Genomic DNA, 26,780 nt, shown 5'->3' with positions numbered 1-26,780 from the left:
GGAAGAAAGTCACAGTTGATTATTTTAGTAACATCTGTCAGTTTGGGGAGACATAGATTTTTATTGTTTGTCTAAAGAGTTTAAGCTCAGTGATCCTTAATGTTCAGGATAAATTGCAGGTACCTGATAATAAAAAGTGTATAATTATGTTTTAGGTTATTTTGGTTTATTTTGCAGTTTTTTGAGTCATATTTTTATTGATCTTCAATAGATTGAAGAATGGCGGTCACGAGCAGCCAAGTTTGAGGAAATGTGCGGACTGGTGATGGGAATGTTCACTCGGCTCTCCAATTGTGCCAACAGGACAATCCTTTATGACATGTACTCCTATGTTTGGGATATCAAGAGTATAATGTCTATGGTGAAGTCTTTTGTACAGTGGTTAGGTAGGTGCACCAGGAATAATCTCTTTTCCTCAGATATATTGTCCCCTAAAAATGAAAAAAAAATTATCCCACAGGGAGAAAAATATTTAAGGAATTGGCAAATTTCCAGCTGTTTAAATTCTTTGCTTAGAATTCTTTCAAAGGTATAGCCATTGTTGGCAGACTTGAGGTGCAAGTCTCCATAAATATATCAAGCACACTGATTTTTCTCCCTTGGGCTAATTCAACATAAATACCTTAAAAATATATTAGAGAAGTACTGACTTTAACTTGCTCTGACTGAATGCTTCCTGGATGGAACCCTGTATACCACTTTTATCTGATTTGGAGATGAGACACTATGAATTGTGACTGTAAGCTCTCTGCTGCTTGCTGTGTCTTGGTAACATTAATTGCTGTGTTTAACAGAACAATTGCTGAAATGACCTAAGGGGCCTGGCAAGAGGAAGCCATCCTCCCAGCCCTGTGCGCATGCGAGCTTTAGTGGTAGGCTATTCTGGTGCTACTTGGTATTATTTCACTTGGCTTTTTTATTCTGCTACCAAGTAATTGGTTTTTAGCAGGGGATGAAAATTGCAATCCCCTGAAAATTCTCTCCTTCATTAAATGGACTTCTCTGTATGTCTCTTTTGAAAACTGAATTTTTTTTTTGGAAATTCTCAAACTTGGTAAAAAGCACCAGCATGGCCAAGTTTCTCCAGGGACCTCATTTCATTTCCAGGTTTTCAATCCAGCTATAAGGAATATGTAATGGACTTACATACAGCACACAGCAGGCAGCAAGGCTAACTGACATGTCATAGTTTTCATAGTAGTCACAAATACTATGATGGGTGACTAGGTCTTGGTTGTGAAATAGATGTGTGAAACACTGTGAGCTTAGATTAAGGAGGAGTAGCAGTGAGATTTCTCACTTTCTGCCTGTATACTTTTGGATTTTTAAAAGTAATAGCTTTCTTTTGACAACTAATTAGCAGCTAAAGGGTGGGGTCTCTGTTAGTTTTAAAATAAAGAACTTTGGGTTTCTGTACATTTAGCACAACAGATAGAAGAGAGAATTTAACCTTTGTTAAAAGACACCAAGACACCTCTTTTATGTGATGTCTGTGTTTTGGCTCTGGAAGAACCTTTATATTGGTTATTGGATGACAGTATTTGCCTTCCAGGCTTCTGGCCAGAGGGTTATAATTAAATCTCTTGCAGGGATTTAAATATTAAGTTTCCAGTCTGAAATCTGGATTCTTGAGCTTGGGAAAGTATCTTTTAAAACATTTGATATTGAGCTTTTTTAATTCAAGAATTATTAAAAATTAAATTCTTGATTACATACAGTATTGTTTTGTTTCCTCTCAGGTTTTACTTCTGTACTGTGCAAATATCGGGGCAGTTTCTTAAATTGTTAGATAGCCATTGTATAATCTCAAGGTCAGAGTATCTTAGAAGTTTTAAATAATTGTCTTAGCATCCACATAGCTTCACAAAAAGCTCACGACAAGGAGAGTATTTTCATGGATTTATAGTAATTTCAGGGAGTTACTGATTAGAACCCTTTGTTTTCCTCCTCTCTCCAGTCCAGCTGGCATTCAGTCCTTTAAAGAATGTGGCTATGCAGTACTTTTGATTACTAACGACTTCTATTATCTTCTTCCCCATTGTGTACAGATGGGAGAATCCTCAGCACAAGTGTCTACTACTATTGGATGGACAGCGGCAGATGTTCACAGCGCGTCATGATTAATTAGTTTAAATTGAAAGGTTCTATCTGTGAGGTAGCTCAGATTTAAGGGCAGTAGGCATGAACTGAAGTCACGTTTGCGCAGCGACTGAGGCATTAACCATGTTTTCATTTACACAGCTCTTCGTACATGCAGCTTTTTATTGTAATAGTTGGAAGTGCTAGTTACGTTGTAGTCTCAAAGTGGGGGGTAGGGGAAATTGGCTGATCTTAAAGTTTGAGAGTATAGTTTTTTCCTGCAGTGTAAATTTACACTGAGCTATGGAATGGGGCACATTCTCTTACCCTAAATTTTGACCCTATTTCGTATTTATCTTATAAATTTACATATTATATGTGTTCTTAAAGCACCCCTACCCCTAAAAAAATGACAAACCTGGATATAATCTCTTAATGGGCCTGAATTATGAACAAAAAAATTGGTTTGCTTTGGGACTGTCTGACTAGCACACTATATCTTGTACTGATGAGACTGTTAACTTGAACAGGAGGTAGAATGCTGTCTTCAAATGGAAAAGAACTATATTGCGCTGCTTTATCTTGTCAGAAGACTAGGCAGGTGATTTTGATTTGGCCTCCAAATATTTGCTTTCAATTATTTCTTGTTAGTTACCCTTTATTGCCTTTGAAGTTGGGTAAGTGGTGACCTTAATCCTGACTTCTGGACCTCAAACCTTGCAGCTCTGTGCATGTTTTCAGTGCACTGCAAAGATTGTAATGGTCCATCAGGAGCCAGATATTGTCATACTTTTAAGAAAAGTATATCTTAGCTCTGAATAAATTTGGAGTGTCAGTTGGCTCTCCTTAGTTCTTAGAATTTGTCTGACTGCTGTTGGTATTAACCAAGTCTGAATTGGATTGTCCTTTTAGAAAAAATAAAGTTTTCATTGTATTTTGTTGTCAACTTACTGAAAAATTTCTTCTGTTTATTCTGCTGACCTTAGTTTTCTGACAAGATTAATCCCCTCTTCCCCCTTTTTCCCTTCCTGTACCCTTCCTCATAATGTAAAATGTGACTTCAGACAGGTTTAATTCCTTCATGGGCTGTGATAATAAAATGTTTTATCTATCTCATTCATTTCATTGTATAATTACTGTAATTTCACTACAGAGCATGCAGCTGGCTTGATTTTTTTTTTCTTCTTTCTACAGCTGTATCTAGGGAATATGTAAACTTGACCCAAACTTGAGACTGACTTTCTTATAATTAAAGGGTAGAACTCTTTAACGGTAATTATTCATTAATCAGAAGAAGAAACATCAGTATTGAAATTCTATTACAAATTTAAAAAAAATTATTATCACAGCCTTGTCCTAAAACCCTGGATTATTATTGTTAGAGAGCTATTTCCACAAAGTGTTTGTTAGTTTGTTGGACGTTTGAGACCCCAGGAAATCCCCTTTCTCGTAACGTTCTCCGCTTGGATCTGATCTCAACAGGGTGTCGTAGTCATTCTTCAGCACAGTTCTTAATTGGAGACCAAGAACCCTGGGCCTTTAGAGGTGGTCTAGCAGGAGAGTTCCAGGTATCAATATGAATTCACAACTGAATTGACATTTTCTTTGTTTTATGAGAAACCTTATGTTGCGCATCAGATGGCTGGAAGGATTGGTCTGCCGAAGGCTTTCTAGTCCCAAATTCAATTTAGTTACATAGCTGGATTTTAAATCAAATTTTCCTCCTCTTTCACAGTAATTTCTGAAGGAGATGCTGCCAATTCCCCCCGCGCCTGCGAAGCGCAGCGGCTCTAGGTATACACTTCACATTGTTTCTTTGCAGGTCGCACACCATTTTAATCTGCGCCCGCAATGCACAATGCGCGCATGCTTGTTTGCCAGTGGAAACTCCATGAGCAAAAAGGATGAATAATTATGCAAGTGAATGGTGAAAGGACTTTTGGATACCTTCCCAATTATTTTATAAATAAAAATTGTACTCAAAATAACACTATGTTAATGAAAATTTGAACAAAATAAGCGTTTTTGGTTTTGGAATTTGTTCATGGACTTTTCAGGTGCTCTACTTTTCTCCCCCCAACAGGTGCTCTGCTGCGCACAGCAAACTGAAGCGCATTGCTTTGGGGATAAAGCGTCTCCTGGACAGATAACCCTCTTCAGACCAAACCTCTCCTCCTGACATTCTGTTCTGCCATCTTTTAGTACAGAGATGGTCTATATAAAATTGGTTTAAAAAAATAGATTTGTGATACTGGAATAGATTTTTTTTTTAAATTATAAACTTAAATCCCCATTAATATGCTACTAAAGCTATGTAACTCAGTTTGGGTAATTTCTATTCAGAAGCACCCCTTCCCCCAGCAAAGAGGTGTTTATTTTAGTAGAGCATAGAACACCCCTCTTCTTTAGGTCTGCCTGCAGTAGCCAGTTAATGTTAAGTTGGTAATCTGCAGTGCACACCCATTTAAAGAAATGGATATCTTCCCAACACTAATCCATCTCCTTTTTGTTTCTTCCCACAGCGTTTGCTGCCAATTGATGGGGCAAATGATCTCTTTTTTCAACCACCCCCACTGACTCCTACCTCCAAAGTTTATACTATAAGACCATATTTTCCTAAAGATGAGGTAATTGTCTACCTACCCACTTGGTATATGGTTATGGTGCTCACTTACCACCTTTGAACTCCCTGGTTAAAAGAATCGGTTCTGATGCTTGCTTTGTAGCACATATGCTAAATTGTGAATGATACAGAGAAGATTAGCATGACTCCAATGCGAGAATGACATGCAAATTGTGAAGTGTTCCATATTTTTAAAGAAAAAAAGAAGTAGTTCTTTGTGTTCAAATAAGAACTTTAGGTGGAAAAACTTAGCTAAGACATTGAACATGTGAGGGGTGATATTTAAAGAAAAATCTCTTGAGCTAAGTCCTGTAAGTCCTCCTTTATGAAAGTCACCTTTAGAGTTGGAATGACAAAATAATCAGTGTGTCCAAATGATACGTTGTCCTTGGCTGATTCTCTAGTATATTAGTATTCGTAATTTTCTGTTGTCGAGTATCTAACAAGCTGTTGACAGTCAGCTACAGGAAACAGCAGACGTGTTTAACAAACAGTAACACGTTTAAAACATTTTGGACATAAAGAGAACTGAGAAACTCAACAGCATTGTTTGCTGCATTTTGAATCTACTGCTTAACTATCTAAAACTATCCCCTGCAAAACTGTTTTCTGGTTTACTAAAACCATACTATTTTCTACAGATTTTATAAATATGATTCAGTGAATAAATTTGTATTAAAGCAGAGGTGACATTTATGACAGGCTAGGCATTTTGTTATTCCCTATCCTAGAAGTCCAGTCTAACTTACGAGACCCATTGTAAAATTCTGTTGCTATTTTTCTTGATGTGTTGCTTAACTAGATTATATTTTCAGGCTTCCGTGTACAAGATTTGCAGAGAAATGTATGACGATGGAGTGGGTTTACCTTTTCAAAGTCAGCCTGACCTTATTGGAGACAAGTATGTGATGAAGTATTTGGATTTGTTGGATTTGGGAGTAGCATTTCATAGCCAGGTTTATCAGGTTGAGGGGAGGTGATGACTAGAAATAAAGTTTTCTAGAAATCCCACTTTAGTTTTAATAGAATCTAAATATTAATATGTGTGTATTTTCAGTTTCTTCTTACACCAAATGTAGTTTCCATAGGTTGCCTTTCAAGTACATTAGGCCTTACATCACTGGAGTCTAAAGTTTTGTGTTAAAAACTCACTCTGCCTTCTTTTCTTCTGAACAGGTTAGTAGGAGGCCTGCTTTCCCTTAGCCTGGATTACTGTTTTGTCCTAGAAGATGAAGATGGCATATGTGGTTATGCCCTGGGCACTGTAGATGTGACCCCCTTCATTAAAAAATGTAAAATTTCCTGGATTCCCTTCATGCAGGAGAAGTATACCAAGCCAAATGGTGACAAAGAACTCTCTGAGGCTGAGGTAATAACAGGTTTAGAGTTATACTACAGTAATTTTTTGTAAATAAAGTAAGCAGATATATCTTAAAATCTCCGTGCTTTCTACGTGTCCTACAGAAAAGAATTCTTATTCCTTTTTTTTTTTTTTTTTAAGATTTTATTTATTCATGAAAGAGAAGCAGAGACATAGGCAGAGGGAGAAGTGGGTTCCTTGCAGGGAGCCCAATGCCAGACTCAATCCCCAGACCTGGGATCACGACCCGAGCCAAAGGCAGACGCTCAACCACTGAGCCACCCAGGCGTCCTGAATTCTTACTTATTCTTAACATACCTTTTTTTAGTGTATCAGAACTTTTTTTTTGGAGGGGGGAGATTTAATTAGTTTATTTCAGAGAGAGCACGGGTAGGGGGGAGGAGCAGAGGGAGAGGGACAAGCAGAACCTGTTCTGAGGTTGGAGCCTGATGCTTGGCTTGATTACATGACCCCTGAGATCACAACCTGAGCCAAAATCAAGAGTCAGATGCTTAGAGAGCCTGGGTGGCTCAGTGGTTGAGTGTTTGCCTTTGGCTCAAGTCGTGATCCCAGGGTCCTGGGATCAGAGTCCCACATCAGGCTTCCTACAGGGAGCCTACTTTTCCCTCTGCCTCTGTCTCTACCTCCCTCTCTCTCTCTCTGTGTCTCATGGATAAATAAATAAAATATTAAAAAAAAAAAAAAAAGCTGCTTAACCAACTGAGCCTCCCAGGTGCCTTACCCCCCCCTTAAAAAAATGTATTTATTTTGGGAGGGTAGAGGGAGAGTAGACTCTGCTGAATGTGAAGCTCAATCCCATGACCTGAGCTGAAATCAAGAATGAGACACTTAACTGACTGAGCTCCCCAGGCACCCCCTTAAGCATGAGATTCTTGGGCAGCCCGAGTGGCTCAGCGGTTTAGTGCCGCCTTCAGCCCAGGGCCTGATTCCGGAGACCCGGGATCGAGTCCCACGTCAGGCTCCCTGCATGGAGCCTGTTTCTCCCTATGCCTGTGTCTCTGTCTCTGTCTCTCTCTCTCTCTCTCTCTCTCTCTCTCTCTCTGTATCTCTCATGAATAAATAAATAAAATCTTAAAAAAAAAAAACATGAGATTCTCCTTTGTTCCCTCAGCATTATGGAGTTCTTTTTTTAAATTTAGAAGTGTTATAATACGTCCTCAAGTAAAAACAATATAGACCTAATGTTTTTCCTCTTTGTGTTGAAGCACCAAATTTAAATGGTCTCTTCTTGGGGATCAGGTCAAGTTCATGTCATTAAAATCTCATTTGCTTGGTTGTCAGGAGACCCACTTGCCTTCTCAGTAATGTATTTCTCATTGTAATAAAAAAAAGTAATAGAGGCAGGCTGCTCTGGAAGCCTGTTTTCAGAAAGGAGCACTTTTTTTTTTTTTTTTTTTTTAAAGTAAGCTCCACACCTAGCATGGAGCTAACTCTGGGCTTGCTCTCATGACCCTGAGATTAAGACTTGAGCTGAGATCAAGAGTCTGATGCTTAACCTATAGCCACCCAGGTGCCCCCAGATAGGAGCACTTCTGAAGTCATATGTCAGCTGTGTACCAACTTCAGTGAATTTCTCCTCTACAATTTATGATTATTTTGGTTTATACATCATGTGTATTTTAAAAAATAGTTCTTTCTTGATATTTATGCTCAATAAATACTTTTTGATACATATTTGGACCCTTTTATTTGTGACTTTTTTCTTCCATGTTCCTCTTTCCTTTTTTTTTTTTTTTTACTGTGTGTATTTGGAAGACCATAAAATATTCAAATCTTAACTGTACAATTCAACTTTATTTTATTTATTGTACATAAAATGAGCACTCTTGTGTAACCAGGACCCAAATCAAGGAACATACTAGAACCCCAGAAATCCCCTTCAACCTTCTAGACAATATCTCCTAGAATAGCTCTTATGGTGATTTAGAACACTGATTCATTTTTAAACTTTTTTTTCTTTTCTGAAGTTGTTTACTTCTTTTCTCCATACCAACGTACGTATATTCTCTTACAGTTTATTACTATTTTTTACCTTCTATCCCTAGCCAGATGGCTATGTAATAAGAGGGTGGAGTAGAGTGGCCTTCATGTACTTGGGAGTACACAGATACTATAACTACAGAATGCTGATGATTGAGCTGTTGATTTGTTACTTCATATCTGACAATTACAGTTTTCAGTATAGGAACATATAAAGAATGACCAGCGTGTCTATGTTTTTTACATCCACATTTTTGTGCAGGCAATACAAACAAATTTATTTTTTGTTTTAAATATATTTAGATCTAACAAAGATTATAGAGAGTTCCTTTATATCCCTCACCCATTTTCTACATTTGTCCAAGTCTTAAGAAACCAACTTTGGTGCATCACATTTTACTAACTTGTTTTTACATTAATGTCCTGTTTTGGGCCAGGATCCAATCCAGGATATCACTTTCTATTTAGACAAACTTCTCAAAGCGAAAATGCTACAATTAAAGCTAATTAATTCTTCATGTGATAATTACATAATGACTCGAAGAGTTATTAAATGTTGCTTTCCTTTTCCTCTTGCTAGGTTCTGTAGTTGAGATATAGATATGTGTATAGTGAGTAACTTCTGAAACTCAGATTCTTTCAAATTTTTACAGAAAATAATGTTGAGTTTCCATGAAGAGCAAGAAGTGTTGCCAGAGACTTTCCTTGCCAACTTCCCTTCTCTGATAAAGATGGATATTCACAAAAAAGTAACCGACCCAAGTGTAGCCAAAAGCATGATGGCTTGCCTCCTATCTTCACTGAAGGCTAATGGTGAGTACATATATGTATAGTTGCTGATGTTTAGACTTAAGTGGGGACAGGATAAAAAGTAAATTACGGTGAGTTTACATTCCCTTCCCCACCATTTGTGGTTTGGCTTCTGAATTATTAGTGGTATAACCATTGCATATGTAGTGATAATTGGGAAATGCTGCTCTTTTACACTATAAATGCTTATTTTGAGCCCTATTGAAATGAGAACATACTAGGTTAAATTTATTTTGCCATGAGGCTCACTATGATAATTGAAAATTAAATGAACCTTGGGGAGAAACTTCATTTAGGAATGTGGAGTTGCCAAAATTTTGAGTTTGTTTTCCACATTCAACCTTTAGAAATATTTTGCTTTATATTAGTGGTTTGAAATTTTTTTCTGTAAAGGGCTAGATAATAAATATTCTAGACTTTGTTTATTTTAAAGTATGCCCTATGTCCAGCCTGAGGCTTGAACTCTTGACCCCAAGATTGAGTCACATGATCTACCTAGTGAGCTGGTCAGGTGTCCCTACTAATATTCTTTTTTTACACAACCTTTAAGAAATCTAAAAAGCAATTGTTCTTGTTCAGTACAAAATTGAGCAGCTTGTTTGAGACCAATCCTTAGAGGGTTGGTATATGGGAATGCACTTACTGTTGCATCTTTCTATCATTTGAGTCATTGGTATCTCTTTTGTGGAATAATTTAAACAACTCTGTCTTAAAATAGCATAATTCTCAGTGTTGTGCTTGGAACTGAGTCACGTACGTGGATGAGGTATGCCTTAGAATATACAACATAATGTATTCTGGTTATATTGGTTTGTGACAGGCTGGAATGACCTTTGCTCTGTAGGCCTGTCAAAGGTTCTTTATAATAAAAATATTAAAACAGGTATTTTTTGTCTTGAGGTTTCTTTTAATCTTTTTCTCAAAAGATTTTCTTTCTGGAGAAAAGTTTCACTGACAATTTTTTAAACTGAGGTATTTTTTTTTTAATTGAGGTATTTTTGACAATTAAAAATTGTATACAATTTGATGATTTGAAATACATTGAGACTAATCACATTCAAGCTAGTTAACCTATCTATCACTTAAGATAGTTTCTGCTGCAGTATTTGGTATTGTTAATATTCATTAAATATTAATATGGGTTTTAAAATTGTATGAAATTTAGGGGCTGGTATAGACAAACTCTTACTATCATGTATTTGAAATATATTAAGGATTCATCACAATTCCTACCCATGATTCTAATTGACATTTACATTTTGAATATTTATTTTATTTCCAGGCTCCCGGGGGGCTTTCTGTGAAGTGAGACCAGATGATAAAAGAATTCTGGAATTTTACAGCAAGCTAGGCTGTTTTGAAATTGCAAAAATGGAAGGATTTCCAAAGGATGTGGTTATACTTGGTCGGAGCCTGTGACATTTGTTGGCACTTTGAACTGTTCGAAAGTCTCTTAACTTCACCTGGTGGGTGGTGGTTGGGGTCTTCATACAGTTCAGCCTCTGGAATGGCAACAAATCAGCCAATTGGGATTGGAAACGAAGACTATAAAACTCACCCGTCACACTTTGAGATTACTCACTGGTTGGAAGATAGTCTTGATGCAAATCCTGTTTGAAACAGATGTGGGCCTCCTTTTTGGGTCTTGTGTTAGGTGCCAAGACCTCTTACGTGGGCTTATAGGGAGGGGGTCTTCAATAAATGTAGTCAGCACTGTGTTCTGCATCCAGTGTGGTTGCATTTCTCACCTAAGAGTAATCAGAATCATTTGTCATCCTCTTTGGCTTATTGAATGAAATGTCTTTCATTCTTTGGGGACATGGCAGAGATGAGAAAGATTTAGTAGGTTTCAGAGGCTTCAGGGTAGAGATTCCAAGTGGGATGGTTATGGTATAGTTTTAAGCTGAATAAATGATTTTAATTTGGGGCAGTTCTTCTGCTCTTTGTAAAGCCATGGCCAATTGTCTCTTGTAGTGACCATTGGTTCAGGCATGTTGTGCTTTGTAGGGACAAATGTGCAGTTGTTTGTGGCAAAAGCCTAAAAATGGCAAACTTGTAAATTTTTGTATATAAACTAGCTGTAACCTGACTATCCTTTGTGTTCACTGTTTTTGTAATTTTTTTTCCTTTTGAAGATGAAAGGGTGTGGTTCAGGATGGCACTTTGAATAATGTAAATCAATGGAAGGTAGATTTTCTTTACTTTTGCCTGTTTTATTATTTTTTTTTTAGAAGTTTTATTATTTTTGAAGTGCCTCCCACCTAGGGCTAGGCCATGACCACTTTGGGTACGAGAGCCTAACTTTATGGGACTCAATCTGTTGCAAAGTGCAGTCACTTCTGGAAATTAACCTCGATGCAGGTCAGCATGTGAAATGTTAGTGTAGACATCTGTCAAGTAGGGTTCAGGGACTGATTGGTCCCGTTTGCCCTGAGATCAGTTGTCTTTTAATTTCAAGACCTGTTACAACTGGTTTTATTAAATCAGAGTCTTTAATTCTTGCATGTTTTTATCTAATTTTTAAAAGAAACAATGAGCACACTTTAACCAATGACTTATGGTTACGCTTTTCTTTTTCCTTTAACCACATTCTGAAAGCTCCATGTATTTTGATTTAGATTTGGTATTTTTAGGGGTTCTGAGCATGAGGCTAGCAGGTAATCTCTGCAGGATTCATTTTTTCATCATGGCTGGCTGACTTTTCCATGGATTCAGAACAGTATTTTGTTATCTTGCTTCTCCTAAGTTTTGTTATCAGCTCTTTGACTTTGACTTTGAGCTGAGGTGGGAGGGGCAAGGAGAAGGAAACCTGAAACCTTTTCTTCCTTCATGAAGTTCCATCAGTGTGGGCTTTGAAAAAGCAGTGTACCTAGTAATATCTAGGGACTTTCAACCAGGGCCTGTGAGTGTGCACTGAATTGGTAAGATGAAGGGAGGGGAGGAAGGAGACCTCTTCATTTTGGGGATAGAAACCTTTAACTGCTAGAAGGGTATGGTGTTGGAAAGCTGGAACCAAGTTTGCATTTTCAGGGGTTAAGGGAAGAGATTTCTACAAGATACTGTTTAAAGCAACTTATTGCCACTTGGTTGTCTCTTTTAAGTACATTTTGTACACTATTGGACAATTCTAGCATTTATCTGGAGGATTTCAGGGTAAATCTATGGAATCAGGATTTTTAGCAAGTTTGCTTGTGGTCTTATCTTGATTTAATCATTTGACTGGTCTTCTGTTCATAGATGCTAACTATGAAACAGATGTCCAGACCTATACCTTCACCATTTTAGGATGGTAAAGTGCTATGCTCTCTTCTATGGTTATGAATATTTATTAAGGTTGGAATGACATTTCATTGATTGTTTAGATCACAGCTCAGTTCCTGTAGAAAACGAACTGTAAAACTATCTGAAGACCATGCAAGAGGCAAAATAAAACTTGAAGTGAATGTGGTGTGGTGGTGTACTGTGTAAACCTACTTGTTTCTTCCTGGTACCTTTTCTCCTGGCTTTCATGCCTCATCTACAAGCAAGTATTCTCCACAGCTGTTCCAAGTTAGGGGCTGCACCTTCCCATTCTCATCACCAGTAAAAGACTTCCAAATTTTCCCCAAGGCAAGGTAAAATATAAAAGTAGTTCTTGGCCAAGCCACCCTCTTCCCACAGTTAATAGCTTGGGTGTGAGTTAGGGCAGCTAGTTTAAATGAGTTCCCTGTATCTAGTGGAATAAGGAACAGTTTCACAGTTTATCGGGTTCTTTGGTCAAAAGGTGAATGATGGGGGTTGCGGGGAGTTGCCCAAACTATGTGACGGAGGAGTCTAAGGTGGGAGGATGTTTGGATTGATTCAGAATTACAAACTCCAAAACGTCTGCTAGGAAGAGCAGCCCCAAATCTGAGATGATGTCCTTTGCTAGCAACCGTCAGCATCCAGCCAGCACCTGAAGCTCAAAGATAGGCCCTCTGGGTAGTAACCTTAAGATGTTAGATTAGGAAGAGGACCGAGTGGTTCCATAGTTCCAAGAGAAAATACCATAGCTGAAAAGTCTTTCAGGATCCTCAGCTCTAGGAGCAAAGGCAAATAGCATATTTTTTATGCTTTTACAAGAAAAACGCAGTCCTGGGGGATGCCTGGGTGACTCAGCGCTCGAGCGTCTGCCTTTGGCCCAGGGCGTGATCCTGGAGTCCTGGGATCGAGTCCCACCCACATCGGGCTCCCTGCATGGAGCCTGCCTCTCCCTCTGCCTGAATCTCTGTCTCTCTGTCTCTGTCTCTCTCTGTGTGTCTCTCATGAATAAAATAAATGCTTAAAGAACCGCTGCCCTGAAATTCGCCTTTACGAGGGGGGTGTTGGAAGGGATTCCACTTTTCTACTTTGGAAATAATAACGAACGCTTACCCTGGAGTGGAGACAGCAGAGGCTGCGAAGAGCTAGAGAAAGTGGAGGCAGGAGCCACTCCGTGACCACTCGAGAGCCGTAGTCATGGAAATAAGGATATTAACATTAAAAAGATCCACTGCTGTTACTTTCCTGCAGTCCTAACAGAAGTCTGACCGGGGGCCGCGCGAGCTCCCAGGCGAAGCAGCCCAGGACTGGTGACGCCTAGGTCCCTCCCCTCAAGTCCAGCGGCTCCTTTAATGGGCGGGGCCGGAACCCGCCGCGAGCTCCCCGCTCTGTACGTGTCGGGGGCGGAGCTCCCAGACGGCCCTTGCAGCATGGCCGCCGGCGCCGCAGCCGCCTTGGCGTTCCTGAGTCAGGAGAGCCGAGTCCGGGCCGGGGGAGTCGGGGGTCTGCGGGTCCCGGCTCCGGTCACTATGGACAGTTTTTTCTTCGGTATTGAGGAAAAGAGGGCATGAGGGTGGTGCTGGGGCGGCCAGGGGCAGGGCTGAACAGGAATGCAGATGGGAACACGACGTGGGTGGGGGCGGAGGGGGCCCGCACGCGCAGCCCAAGCAGACGAGGTGGCGCGACCCCTGCAGCACATGTGCGGGGTGGGGCCCAGGGCCGAGCGCCGTAGGTGCTCTCGAGCAGAAGCGGGCGCGTACGCGGCCGCTCGGACCACGACTGCACGTTCAGAGGTTTGGTGGAACGCCCCTCACGCACACTCAGACACACACCGTTCCCTCTTCCAGGCTGTGAGCTCTCCGGCCACACCCGCTCTTTCACCTTCAAGGTAGAGGAAGAGGATGATGCGGAGCATGTGCTGGCCTTGACCATGGTGAGGTTTGCTGGGAAGGGTGGTGAATAGCTGGTCCGAGCAGGCACCTCGGGGGCCTCTACCCGTCCCCCCAGTCCCCTTTACTGAGAGTCACCTCCTCTGCCTGACAGAGGCAGCTTCTCTTGCGAGGTGACCCGGGGACCGCTTGGGTGGGGCAAGTTCTAGGGTAGATGCCTTCCCTTGTGTTAGCCCTTGTTTGGGGAGACCCTAAGGCCTTGTGTACTCTTTCCAGCTCTGCCTCACCGAGGGGGCCAAAGATGAGTGTAACGTAGTAGAAGTCGTGGCCAGGAATCACGACCACCAGGAGATTGCAGTCCCTGTGGCCAACCTCAAGTTGTCCTGCCAACCCATGGTGAGTTCTGCCCAACCAGGTGATGGAGGTGGTGTGGAATCCAGGACTGAAGGACTGACAGACTGATTCATCACAAGATGGGGCAGGCCAGGCCTTCATCCTTGTCTTCCTTCCAGCTCAGTTTGGATGACTTCCAGCTTCAGCCACCTGTCACCTTCCGCCTGAAGTCAGGTTCTGGCCCTGTGCGGATCACTGGGAGGCACCAGATTGGTGAGAGTCTTCTCCTTTGGATCTAATGGATTCTTCGTCAGGTCTCCCACCCCAGTCCACACTCCTACCCCATCCCAGCCTTATCTCCTAGTGCAGCTCCCATATGGGCCATACCATCCACTGTCTTCAAGCCTACCTCCTGCATGAAACCTGCCCCAGTGTCTCCACCTCCACTAATGTGGTCTCCTTTGGCTCTCTGTCATCTTAGTATTGGAGGTTCTTCCCACCCAGGTCATCAGCTCTGGGAAGTCAGGGTCCCTGCAAGCTTAGTGCCACAGGGCATGAATAAATGGCATGTGGTATGAAGGGGGTCTGGCTTTAACCTCTTCCTTATGCTTATGTGTCCACCAGTTACTATAAGTAATGACGTTTCTGAGGAAGAAGAGAGTGAAGAAGAAGGTAGTGAGGAGGAAGCTGAGTTGTGCCCCATCCTGCCTGCCAAGAAGCAGGGGGGTAGGCTCTAGCCTCTTTGGTGAGTTGTCGGAGGGGTGTCCAGCCAGGTCTGGGACGGGGTAGGACCAGCAGGTGAAGGCCTAGATGCTGACCCCTTGTTTGCTCTCCTTAGGTCCGCTGTTTGCCTGCCACATGTGCCATGCACCATGTTCCTATACAAGTTTCAAGAAATTTAAATATGTCTTCTCCGTTGAAGAGGAGGGGTGGGGGTGGGGGGATCTTGAGCTGGTGCTAGGAGAGAGTCTGGTCCTATCCTTCACAGGACCCTGGTGTTTTTCTAATCTTATGCCATACCTGGGGCTTCCCTTTTCTCCATGAATGGGAGAAACTCTGAACTTCTATCCTCACCCTCTCTCCCCACTTGCCTATGAGATTGGAGATCAGCATTTGAAGCTCAGGACTACACATTTTTAATACTTTTTACATTTTTGGATAAAGGCTTAAATAAAGTGATGTGGAGTTTTGCAACTCGCTTGTGTGACTTCTTTACCTGCTAGTGTGGCATTCCCCTAGGGACCACCAGGTGGCACTGTGGCAGCACCGAGGGTGGCCCTAGGCTATCCCTAGGAGGGGGGGGGGGTGAGGGTGAGGCCAGGCCTGGGCCCCAACTATCTTGCTAAAAGAGGACCTCCCAACACCAAGCCCATTCCCAGTCCCATAGGTGGGGGAGGGCCATCCCAGGAGGTTATCAGCATCCAAACAAGGGACCTGGGCCTCTGTCAGCACTCAGGCTGATGGGCAGGGGGGCAGATAAGGGGGCTTAAGTAGTCCGAGGAATGTGCATCCCTAACCCCATGAAGGGGCTCAGGCCCTGAGAGGGCCTGTGAGGGGTAAGGCAGAGGCCAGTCATTGCCCCTCCTTCGTCTTGCAGGCTGTCTCTGAGCGGGTCTGGGCCCTTAGAAACCTGATTCCGGGGGCCAGATGGAGGGGGCTGGCCAGATTGGGTGACAGAGAAACCAGAATCCGGGTGGCCTGGCATATGGGGGCAGAGAGAGGCCCCTGGGATTCAGCCTCCTGGGCTAAGTGGTTCCTGGCCCCCAGCACATCACCTGGTTCTGGGGGTCTCTGGTGCCTGTAATAAGGTGTTCTGGGATTTGACTGCTGCTATGCCAGGAGGAGAAAGGGAAGTACCTGGTGTGAGCATTAGTGTATATGTGACCAACTCTGGGGTCAGCAGTTCAGCAGCTGTGATGCGGGGGCAGGATTTCAATGTTCCACATACAAACAAACAAACAAAAGTTTAACTCTTGAGACAGCCTGGGGCCAGACATGCTGAGGGTGGACAGAGTATAGTGCCTGGTGGGGTGGTGGGGCCAAGCCCACTCCCTCTCACGCTGGTTGCTGGGCAAATGAGGGAACGAGCGGGAGGGGTCCCTAGGTGACCTGAAGGGGCTAGTATTGGGGCATGTAAGGGAAACTGGAGAGTGTCCCACAACACGGGAAAGCATTCCTGCTTCAACACATCCCTGGAGTCGGTTCCACCCTCTCCTTGATGAGGAGCTCTCATTTTCATTTTCTCTCAAATTGAGGATAAAGGAAGGTGACGTCTGTGCCGCAGCGATCAGGGTCGCAAACCCTTTCTCCTCTTTCCTAAAGTGCTTCCTTTGGGAACCAGCGTAGTGGGGCAGCCTGGCTGGAGACCATTCACCTTATGGCGGGTCGCGAGGGAGGGGGAATTGCAGCTGGCGCCCTCTAGTGGGCGAGGTTGAAACCGCCTGTGACCGTGTGGCTCCCCTGCGGCCTCCCAGGAGCTACGTGAGTGGTCTCGCCCGCGAGTGGCCTGGAATGCCGAAGTTTAGGCAGAAAGCGAGGAGTAAGTCCCTGAGGCTGACTGCATTCGTTCTTTGGTTGATTGCTTGCTTGCTTGATTCATTCATTCATTCATTCGCTAAAAAAGCTCCTGTTAGAGCCTTTCCCTTCTTCGTCTCACCTATAACCTCCAGAGTCTCCCGCACGTGCGTGGCTGGGGGCGCGGGAGGCTGGCTGAGTGCAACGAAAAGTCATGTCTGGGGGGGTGCCTCCCTAACCCACCCATCAACCCCCTGTGCGTGGCCCTGCTCGGATATTTACCCGTGCGAAGCCCCTGAGCGCTCATTGTAAGCCTTGACTGTCTCCTCGGTGGGTCTCCCAGAGGCCCAGGCAGGCACCGAGCGCGCTTCTGCCCGCAGTGGGGGCCCAATCTACATCTTCCGCCTTCTCCCAGGACTTTCCCAGCCTGAAGAGGCTCCTGGCGGACAGAGCTGGGCATTTATTTATTCTCCCTTCCCGCCTCTCCTGGCTGCCCCTTCGGCCAGCACAGCGCACAGTAGGGCCCCTGCCAATTGCTTTGACCTCGGAGTACCGAGGGACGAAGGTGTACGCAGGGGTTGGCAGACCGCGGGAGGATGGGCAGGGCTGTATCTGGGGGGCGAGGGGAGACGACTCCCAGGGGCTTAAAGTACTTAACGTAGTCTCGGCGATTTGCATCTGAACAGTCGGTGGAGACAGCGGCGCTTTGAACGCCAGACGCCGGAGGCGCGCGGTGCAGCGAGCGGCAGTCCTCGCGGTGTGCGGATTTGAGGGGCTAGGGTTGGTCGGGGGACGGGATGCATTTGGAAAGAGGCTGAAGGTGTGTGTTTGGGTCCCCGCGAGGGCGTGTTTGCGGAGAGGGGCTGTTTATGTTGGCAAGGAGTGTGTGTGTGTGTTTGCAGGGGGCGAAGGGTGTGTGTGTGTGTGTGTGTGTGTGTGTGTGTGTGTGTGTGTGTTTGTGTTTGCGGAGTGTGGGGGCAGCCGGGAAAGGTGGCCGGGCTGTCACTCAGCGATCAGGTTGACAGGCGCTCCCTCATCAGGGCCCGAGAGCTCTGATTGCAGATTCGAGGAAACAAAATAGCAATTGTAATTACGGGGCTTTGATAAGATAAAGGAAGGAGCGAGCTGTCCGGGAAGCGAGCAAGCGAGGAGGGAGGGAGAGAGCGGCCTGCTGGGGCCCCTGTGGAATATTTGCATCTGTCACTCATGGGGCGTGCCCAGGCAGTACCCAGTGCCCTATGTGAAGGTGTCCCCATCTTCTCCCTCCTGCCCCAACCCCCCAACACCAAAACATAGACTTTTGGGGAGGTGAGAAGAATCTCCCAAAATGATGAGGGTTCATTTTAGGGGAAGTTCTCCAATGTAAAGGAATTCTGTCCTATAGATAGGCCCCTCTCCTCCGTAGAGGTTAAAGTAATACTAAAACCTTGACCTCCACACTTGTACGTCCCTCCCAGGATGTCCATCTCCTTTGGGGAAGGGAAGAGAGTGGGTTAAGATCATTGAGGTTCAGCTCAGGGATTTCAGAACCTTCTGGGAGCTCCAGAACCAAGGTTGGATGCTGAGTCAGATGATCTCTGGCCTCCATCCCCACTCCAGGGATGGGCCAGTGCTCAGAATGACTCTAGTTGTAGCTCCAAAACTATGCACACTAAGAATGGGCTAGACTGCCCTGACTCCTGCCTGGGTCCTGCTCCATGCTGTTCTCATCCAGACTGTTTTCAGAGGGCTGGGTTCCTGGTGGGGAGAAGGCCCTTTCCACCCTCTGCTCTCCGTCTCTCCATTCATTCATTTATGCACACAAATAAATATTTTCAGGAGCCTACTATGTGCAGGGCATGCATTTAAGGTGGTGAGCATCCTCCTGTTGAAGCAGTTATAGCTGGGGAGGCAGACACTCAGCAAGTGGCCTGCAGGCCTCTAAGACAGAGATGGACAGTAGGGAAAAGGCCTGGTTGGAGCCCACTTCACCCATCTCCCTTCTTATGCGCTCACCCCTTAGTGGGGTTAAGAGGAGACCGTGCACGTCCAGCCTTTAGCAAACACAAGTGCTAATAAATAGTGGTGCTTGTGATTATTGTCTGAAGGCAAGTCTTCCTGGGGCAGCCACTCATGGGCTGAGGTCTAAATGCTCAGCCAATTTCTTCATTATTCATTCATCAAACACCAACTGCAGAACCACCCTGCCCAGCTTGGTGCTGTAAGCTGCAAGTTCTGATCCAAAAGATGTTGTTCTTGCCTGGAAGTCTGTGTACAGGAGCCAGCAGAGTGAACAGACTCCTGGAGGGGGGGCCAGGCCCGTGGAGTCTCCTTCTCTGAAGAAGGATAAGGTCTTCAGACAAGTCCTCTGACTGTTTTCCTATCTATGCATCGCTCAGTGTTAGCATTATGGCTGGGACAGGTGGGGCATTGGGACAGGTGGGGCACAGAGAAAGGAGAGGTAGGCAGCACCTGATTGTACTGCTGAACAAGGACCTGCCTACTGCCTCTGGCCTAATGGCTTCCCAGGACCATCCCAAGCCTTCCAGTCCAACTCCCAAGGACCTGGGGTGCCACTGGGGCAGCGAAGGTCATGGGCGACTGCAGCATCTGGATAGGGCATCAGGGGATCCACCTGCTCCTCAGAAGTATGTGTCCCAGGGCATCTCTGCCCAACCCCACCTCACTATGGCTCAGGGGTTCCAGAAGCCCCTGGGGGAAGGCAATGAGGTGAGGGCCTGGGAGGGGGTTAAACACTACCTCCTTTGGCGATCCTCCCACCTGCACCCCACTTTTGACGCAAAGCACTAGTCCACATCTAGTCTGGTAGGTGTGTAAATGCCAAAGTGCACAAGTAATGAGACTCTGAGAGGGAAAGACTAGGCGGCCTGGATCTAAGTCTCTTCTCCAGGAAAAGCAGCTGACAGATCTTTCGGCCCCCTCTGCTGCAGCTTTGGGAGGGCGGCAGCGACCACGGGTCCTGCCAGGGACCTCGAGGCTCCCCCACATAGGTGCTCATGGTTCCTCCCAGGCTTCAGGCTAGCGTGTGGGACGGAGGCAGGGGTGATGCTGATAATGGAGGGGACATTTCTCGCTCTTAAGGTCTTCTTGGAGACGGAGTGAGACAGGAGAGACCCGCGAGCAGGGTTATTCGGCAGAAAGGTCGGGGTCGGTCCCCGTGAGTGTGGGGTCGGTCCGGGTCGCAGACGCACTCACTGCCGGGCCGCCGGGGAGCCGCACAGCCACTCACTCTCGCGTTGGCGGCCACCTCCAGGGGCATGCACGGCTGAAGCACACAGTAGGTGGCTCACGCACCCGCCGCCCAGCCTGGGGCGCAAGCGGCCCCGGCCCCACAGCGGAGACTCGGCAGCTTGCGACCCCGGCGCACCCCGCGGGCCAGGAAGCCCCAGCCCGAGCCGCCCCCCACCCCCGCGGGTCCAGACCCCTAGAGCGCGCGAGGGGTCAGCCCGGGGATGGGGGGAGGCGCCCCCACTGGCCGCCCCCCGCCCCTCCCGCGGTCCCCAGACCCCTCCCCTAGCCCAGACCCCCCAATCCCAGACCCGCGGGCCGCCCCGCCCCGGCCCGCCCCGCCCCCGCCCCGGGCTGCGTCCCGGCCCCAGCTCGCAGCCGGGGGCTGCGGGCTCCGGCCGCCCGCCCCGCGCTCCCCCCTCGCGCCCGGTGCGGCGCCCCCCGCCCCCACCCCTCCCCCTCCCTTCCCACCTACCCACCCACCCTGCCGGCCCGTTACCCTCCCGCCCGCTCCGGCTCCTGAGCAGCCAGCGGCCACCGGCTCCGGCAGCGGCGCAGAGCCACTCGGCGCGGCGAGCTCGACATTCCACGGGACCCGCGGAGCCGCGTCCGGCCCGCCGCCCGCCCCCCGTGCTCCAGCCGTCCTCGGCCGCCGCCGCCCTCGGCTCATCCCTCGCGGCCGCCCGCGGGCCGGCGTGATCCCGCCGGGCTCTCGGTGCTCCCCGGGCCGCGCGCCATGGGCAGCCCCCGCTCGGCGCTGAGCTGCCTGTGAGTACGGCCGCCGCCCCCGCGTCCCCGCCCGGCCCCGCCGCCGCGCCCTCTCCGCTCACCCCGCGCCTCTCTCTCCCGCCCGCTTTTGTCTCCCACAGGCTGTTGCACTTGCTAGTCCTCTGCCTCCAAGCCCAGGTAAGGCGCACTGCGCGGCGGCGGGGCCCGGGCGGGCCGGCGGGGGCCGCGGGTGGGCAAGGTCGGGCGGGGCCCGAGGACCGACCCTGCGGCCAGCGCGGCGGGGCTGGGAGGATCCCTCCAAATCCAGCCCCGATTCCCCTAGGAGGGAGTTAGGGAACAGAGAGGGAGCGCCCTGCCTAAGGTCACACAGCTGGTGTGCGGCGAGGCTCGAACGCGGGCTTTCGGGCTCCAGCGCTGTCTCCCACGCATCCTGGCCGGGTTGGGAGTGGATGGGGAACTCTAGGAGCACCCACATGTGGCTGCCGGGGAAGGGGTGCGAGCGGGGGCCCCGGAGCGTTCGTTGTCGGAAGTCCCGGCCACTGCTGCAGGGACTCTCCGCGGCTCTCTGGCGGGTCTGGCCGAAAGATCAGGTGCCTAGGCTCTCTGCGCTCGGAACGTTTGCTCCGCAAATTTGTCTTTATAAATGTCAGGGATTGGGCAGCGCTGCCTCCCTACTAACGAGCGCCCTGCTTTTCTAGGAAGGCGTGTGGGCGCCGGGGGTGGGGTGGGGGTGCGGCCGCCGCCGGGCAGGGAGCTTGGTTCCCTGATCCCGGCCGGCTGGGGGTCCCAGGGGGCTTCGCAACAGGTAGGTCCAGATCGTTCTGGGCTCATCCTTGCTAGGCTGGGTCTGCCTGACTTTCCTGGCTTGGGTGTTGTGGCCTGAGCTGGCAGGTTGGGGGGACACCGCAGCCCCTGCTGGCTGTCTGGGGCAGTGGAGGTGCGTGCAGGGCGATGGGGGCCGCTGGGGGCCCCTGGGCAGAGTAGCATTATAATGGCGTGTTGTGTATTTTTCAATTTCCTAAAGGTAACTGTTCAGTCCTCACCTAATTTTACACAGCATGTGAGGGAGCAGAGCCTGGTGACGGATCAGCTCAGTCGCCGCCTCATCCGGACCTACCAGCTCTACAGCCGCACCAGCGGGAAGCACGTGCAGGTCCTGGCCAACAAGCGCATCAACGCCATGGCAGAAGACGGGGACCCCTTCGGTAAGGCGAGCTGCGCCCGGCAGGGTAGAGGTAGCTTGTGGAACATGCCCCCCTTCCCCTGGCTGGCCTGCTCTGACAGGACCTGCAGGCCCCATCTGTGCTGGCCAGAGGCCTCTCCAGGCTCCCCAGCTCAGAAGGGAAGGAGTTAAGGCAAAGAAGCCTGGTGGGGGTCAGCTGGAGAGAAGAGGGCTGGGGAAGGGACCTTGGGGAGTACTTGGCCCACAGGTGCCCCTTCCCTGCCCAGCAGATGAATGAATCCAGGAGTCTCCCTTTCCACCTCCCCCATTCACACACCCCTCCCCAACTGCAGGTGGAGACAGGGGGTCTGCGGGAGGGGCCCCAGGTTTAAGGGAAGCTCTTGAAAGAGGATATGTCGCCAGGGTCCACAAAAGGAGAGAGCTAGGAAGGAGAAGAGAGAAAAATTGCCCCAACCTTTCCAGCTTGGACAGGGGGTGCCATGAACCTTTAAGTATTTTGATCAGAAGGGCCAGCCGCACATAGGGGCTTGGCTGGGAAAGGTGTCTCCACTCCACTGACCCAGGAACCTAGGTGGTGGTCGGAGCGGGGCGCCAGGCTCCTGCGGGGTGCTGAGTCCAGGGAGCTACCGCGGGCAGAGAGGCGGAGGACTGATTGATTTCTAAAACATTCAATATTCCTGCCTTGAAACAAGGCCAATTTCCAGAGTCCTGGATGTACCAAGAGAAAAAGCAAGCCCTCTGGGCGGCTGGTGTTGTTTTTAGAGAGCGATTATTGTGAGTTTAAAAACCTTTAAATAATGACCAAGTTAAACAACCATGAAAGGAGAGGGGAAGACTCTATTAAAATGTAATAAAAAGGTGAGGCATTTTAAGAGCTAAGAAGAAAAATGAAGAATGATATAAAACAGAAAAAGAACGAGCCTTTTTTCAGATGTGGAGTTTGAAAGGAGTTGCAAGTCTGTAAATGTTAAAAAAGAGGTTCAAGATTGTTCTCTATGAATCTCTGGAGAGACCCCCGCGTCTGGCAGAGCGATTAAAACTCTTCTTACTTTCACCTTTTTTAACATTTCCTGAATACTTTCTCCTCTTCTCGAGCCAGTTTGGGGGATCGAGTATGTCTCACTGCATTTTTTCTGCATCGACGTAGCTGACTTCCCTTCAAAGCTGGAGAAGGAGACATAATTTTCCCGGGATAAATCTGTCACTGGGGTGGAAGAATAGGTTTGAAAATGTTAAGCTTTCCAAAAGCCCTGTCGGGAAAGCCGCTGTAAACTGCGGCCCCAGCTCCCCAGATCCACCAGGAAGGGGATTGGGGGCTCTCTGGGGTGGGGGTGGGGGGCGGCCTGCCCGGTGGCCGAGCTCCCCCGCTGGGCTGGCAGGGCCAGCCTGCCGTCCCTTTGTCCCTCCAGACCGGCTGCTTGCTGCCCTTCCCAACTTCCAAGGAAAGGGAACGGATGCTTAGCTTCTCCTGGGGTTGCTTCACTGGAGTAAATGGTCCAGCATCCTTGGGTTTAGAGAGGGAAGGAGAGGCTAAGCTGGCCATGGGGGAGCTCGTCTTCAGACATCTGGAGTCCAATGCCCATTTCTGTCTTTATAAGTGGAGGAAGCTTTCCAGGTGCCCTGATCCCTGTCTGCCCAGGCAAGAGCAGAGGCACTTAGGCTATGCAGCCGGGACAGTAGAGGGCTGAATTGCTTCTGAACTGGTCCCAGGAAGGAACAGAGGGATTGTTTCATCCCTGTCTGCCCCATTTGGCCAGAATCCTCAGTGTGATCCCCTCGCCCCTTCTCCGGTCAGCGTCCCTCCAGCCCTTAACAGCAGCCACTCCTTGCTCTGGAAGGCGAATCGGGAGAGGGATGAGCAGACTGGCTGGGTCCAAGAGGAGGTGGGTGGGAGGGGAGGTGACAGCTGCATTTCTATGGCTGACTTGGAGCCAGACTGAGAAGTTGGCCATTGGGTCCCAGCTCTGCGCTTATGCGAAGTGGTGGGGGTGGTCACTGGCTGAGCAGTGAGGGCTGCCTTGCTGACCTTGGTGCTCAGCCCCCCCCCATTAGTTTTGGGGGCAGGGAAAGTGCTGCTTTGTTGGTGCAGGCTGGGAGACAGCTCTGGGGGTCCCAGAGCTACTTTCTCAAGGAAGGGAGAGGAATAGAGAGGACAGGAGATGCAGCCCCTTCTGTCCTAGTCCTGACAGCTAAATCAGCCCTCATCCCCTTCTTGGGGACAGCCTCAAAGGGAGGAATCACAGAGACTAGACAAGGAACAGGACTTCTGTGGCAACTTGGCTGTTCAAGGGGAAGGTGAGGGGGAAGAAGGCACAGAATTGAGCTCCCTGTCTCAACGGCTTTCCAGACTGAGAAGCCAGCATGCCTGATTTTCTCCCCTCCTCACCCACAGAAAGTGGTTACTGGGGTGAGAAGCCCAGCTGTGATGGGGGTTGAAAGAGAAAAGACTATTTGAGTCATTGATTTCTGGACACTGGGGCTGGGGACAGTGGTGACTGGGAAGCATGGAGAAGAGCAAAAGCCTCTCAGCTGGGGTCTGAGGTTCTGGGAAAGCAGCTGGCTGTGTATGGGCTGTGTGTGTAGGGAGAGTGGTCTCCATCCTTGTCATCTTCTCTGCAGAGCAAGGATAGGGGTGGGGGTGGAGGGTGGCCAAGGCTGTGAGTTAGAACCTGAGGTGCCAGAAACAGAAGAGGGAGTGCTTTTACGTTTGGCTTCAGAGCTGATGTCATTGCTGCACCCCAGAAGTTTATAGTGATCTATGAGGCCTGTACACAGAATATTTGGAGTTTGAAGGATTCCCAGAGATCTTTCGATGAGAGTAGAACTCTAGTCATGAAGCCTTGACATAAAAGTCAGTACTATCTGGTTGTAAAAGAGGGTCTGTTCAGTTGGATGGCTCCGAGATTCCTCTGCAAAATTCAGCTTGTGCTTCAGGATCTTGCCATCCTCCCTGTATGAGTCCAGGTGAGGGGCCTGAGACCAAGAAAGGGGACTTGATCTTTCCCAGTGTTGCAGAGCATATGGGCAGCTGGGCTGGGGCTGGAGCCCACATCTTGGGTACCTGCTCTTGGAGCAGTTGCTACTGGAATGTGACAGGTCTGAGGGTCAGCTGGGGTGAAGATGTGGTACAGTAGGGGGTCTGGGAGCTTCCAATAACCATCCCACCACCTTCCCTGACAGCAAAGCTCATTGTGGAAACGGATACCTTTGGGAGCCGGGTTCGAGTCCGGGGAGCTGAGACTGGCCTCTACATCTGCATGAATAAGAAGGGGAAGCTGATTGCCAAGGTGGGGCCCCAGAAGGAAGGGAGGGTTCCTGGGGCGCAGGGAGTGGACTGGGCTGGCAGGAATCCTCCAGGGTCCCGGGGCCACCTTGGGGTTACCTCATGATTGGTGGGGGGGGGGGTTAGTGGGGGAGGTGAGAGAGAAGGAAACTGCTGGAGAGATGAAAAGCTATAAAGGCACGGGAGGAAGAAGGAAGGTTAGGCAAGGGGCTGGTGGGGGGGTGGTAAATTCCATATATCTTTTTAACAAATCGCCAAATTGCTTTGCTATTATGTCCAATTACATGGTACCAGCATTTGGAATGTTCAGTAAGCCGCAGGCCCAGCCCCTCGGCCGAGCTCTGAAATGGCCCCATTAGTCACGGCTCTTCTCCAGCCTCCAGCGCCCCGCTTCCCGGGCTTCTGGGGCGGGGGGCTCAGCGTCCCCCCACAGGCCTCCCTTCCCCTCCCCCATGGGGTGGCTGCCTTGGGGCCCCTGGGGTCCTTGAGGGGCCGAATTAGAGGGCTGGGGAGGCTGGGGAACGGGTGGGAGCAGCTCGGCCAGACTGGTGGGCAGGAGGCCAGGGCAGGCAGGGTCTGGGCCCCCACTCTGGCCCTGTGTGTTGGGGCCCAGCCCTCCGGAGACAGCCATGTGTCACTGCTGCCCGGGAGGACAGGAAGTTGCCGGGTGGGCTGCGGCTTGTGAGGGATTAGAGAGCGGGTGCCCGGGCGGTGGGGGTGGGGTGGGGCTGCCGCTCGTGCCCACCCTGCCATCTGCTGGGGTGCCCACCTGCTGTCTGGGGCCGCCTGCCCTCTGCCTGTGCCGGGGGGCGGGGGCGGGAGGGGGCGGGGACGGCTCCGGCCGAGCCCAGTAACGCGGCGTCTGGCCCCCCGACCTGCAGAGCAACGGCAAGGGCAAGGACTGCGTGTTCACGGAGATCGTGCTGGAGAACAACTACACGGCGCTGCAGAACGCCAAGTACGAGGGCTGGTACATGGCCTTCACCCGCAAGGGCCGGCCCCGCAAGGGCTCCAAGACGCGGCAGCACCAGCGCGAGGTGCACTTCATGAAGCGGCTGCCCCGCGGCCACCACACCACGGAGCAGAGCCTGCGCTTCGAGTTCCTCAACTACCCGCCGTTCACGCGCAGCCTGCGCGGCAGCCAGAGGACTTGGGCCCCCGAGCCCCGGTAGGCGCCGCCGGCCCCCGCCCCGCGCAGCTGGCCCCGGGCCGCGGGGCGCGGAGCAAGCCTGGCGAGGGCCGAGGCCTGCGCTGCCCGAGGCTGGGAGGAGCTGGGCAGCCCCGGGTTCTAGCTGTCCATAATTTGTTTGCTGTTGGTTTTTTTGTTGTTGTTTTGTTTTGTTGTTTTTTTTTTTAACAAAAGAGAGGCTCTATTTTTGTATTCCACTTGGCTGTGGTGTCTGTCTTCTTCACTTTCAGGAAGGCCGTTGTAGCCTGGCCTGGGATTCTGACGGGGGGGGGGGTCCCTC

At 48.8% G+C, this 26,780-nt stretch overlaps 3 protein-coding genes and 1 non-coding gene across 7 annotated transcripts in view; all 4 read left to right on the top strand.

Moving 5' to 3' along the window:
- Positions 1-12,316, top strand: part of OGA (O-GlcNAcase) — a 28,058-nt gene extending 15,742 nt beyond the window's left edge. Inside the window, exons 10-16 of the mRNA XM_055346106.1 lie at positions 212-386; positions 3,562-3,647; positions 4,602-4,706; positions 5,518-5,603; positions 5,879-6,071; positions 8,717-8,876; positions 10,156-12,316. Coding sequence (XP_055202081.1) covers positions 212-386; positions 3,562-3,647; positions 4,602-4,706; positions 5,518-5,603; positions 5,879-6,071; positions 8,717-8,876; positions 10,156-10,292 — 942 coding nt within the window. The 3' untranslated portion in view covers positions 10,293-12,316. The remainder of the gene's footprint in view (positions 1-211; positions 387-3,561; positions 3,648-4,601; positions 4,707-5,517; positions 5,604-5,878; positions 6,072-8,716; positions 8,877-10,155) is intronic.
- LOC129494017 (U6 spliceosomal RNA) lies at positions 4,791-4,895 on the top strand. Its single transcript, XR_008661276.1, has one exon. It is a non-coding gene; the product is annotated as a U6 spliceosomal RNA (small nuclear RNA).
- A 1,230-nt stretch (positions 12,317-13,546) lies between the features above and the next one.
- Positions 13,547-15,568, top strand: NPM3 (nucleophosmin/nucleoplasmin 3). The gene is made up of 6 exons (XM_055346107.1): positions 13,547-13,700; positions 14,000-14,085; positions 14,318-14,437; positions 14,554-14,647; positions 14,999-15,119; positions 15,213-15,568. The coding sequence occupies exons 1-5, from the start codon at positions 13,583-13,585 to the stop codon at positions 15,109-15,111; spliced, it is 531 nt and encodes a 176-aa protein (XP_055202082.1). The 5' UTR covers positions 13,547-13,582; the 3' UTR covers positions 15,112-15,119; positions 15,213-15,568.
- A 5,284-nt stretch (positions 15,569-20,852) lies between these two features.
- Positions 20,853-26,483, top strand: FGF8 (fibroblast growth factor 8). Of its 4 annotated transcripts, none has more exons than XM_055300369.1 (6): positions 20,853-20,884; positions 20,986-21,065; positions 21,589-21,650; positions 21,903-22,050; positions 25,209-25,315; positions 26,193-26,483. In XM_055300369.1, exons 1-6 carry the CDS (start codon positions 20,853-20,855, stop codon positions 26,481-26,483), a joined length of 720 nt encoding a protein of 239 aa, XP_055156344.1. The 4 variants fall into 4 exon arrangements, with proteins under 4 accessions (XP_055156344.1, XP_055156343.1, XP_055156346.1 ...); XM_055300368.1 differs by having other exon boundaries at positions 21,870-22,050; XM_055300371.1 differs by lacking the exon at positions 21,589-21,650 and having other exon boundaries at positions 20,986-21,022.
- Positions 26,484-26,780: the final 297 nt, after the last annotated feature.

This window comes from Nyctereutes procyonoides, unplaced genomic scaffold (genome assembly GCF_905146905.1).
Source record: "Nyctereutes procyonoides isolate TBG_1078 unplaced genomic scaffold, NYPRO_anot_genome, whole genome shotgun sequence".
Lineage (NCBI taxonomy): Eukaryota > Metazoa > Chordata > Mammalia > Carnivora > Canidae > Nyctereutes > Nyctereutes procyonoides.
Note: the sequence above shows the minus strand (reverse complement) of the source record. Positions and strands in the feature narration are given on the sequence as shown.

Bases quoted from the DNA above. Each gene is read 5' to 3' on its own strand.
- NPM3 (XM_055346107.1), top strand. From the start codon at position 13,583: ATGGCCGCCGGCGCCGCAGCCGCCTTGGCGTTCCTGAGTCAGGAGAGC. The intron at 13,701-13,999 runs GTATTGAGGAAA...TCCCTCTTCCAG, and splicing joins TATGGACAGTTTTTTCTTCG to GCTGTGAGCTCTCCGGCCAC. The intron at 14,438-14,553 runs GTGAGTTCTGCC...TCTTCCTTCCAG, and splicing joins AGTTGTCCTGCCAACCCATG to CTCAGTTTGGATGACTTCCA.
- FGF8 (XM_055300368.1), top strand. From the start codon at position 20,853: ATGGGCAGCCCCCGCTCGGCGCTGAGCTGCCT. The intron at 21,066-21,588 runs GGGCCGCGGGTG...TGCGGCCGCCGC, and splicing joins GGGCCCGGGCGGGCCGGCGG to CGGGCAGGGAGCTTGGTTCC. The intron at 21,651-21,869 runs GTAGGTCCAGAT...AATTTCCTAAAG, and splicing joins CCCAGGGGGCTTCGCAACAG to GTAACTGTTCAGTCCTCACC.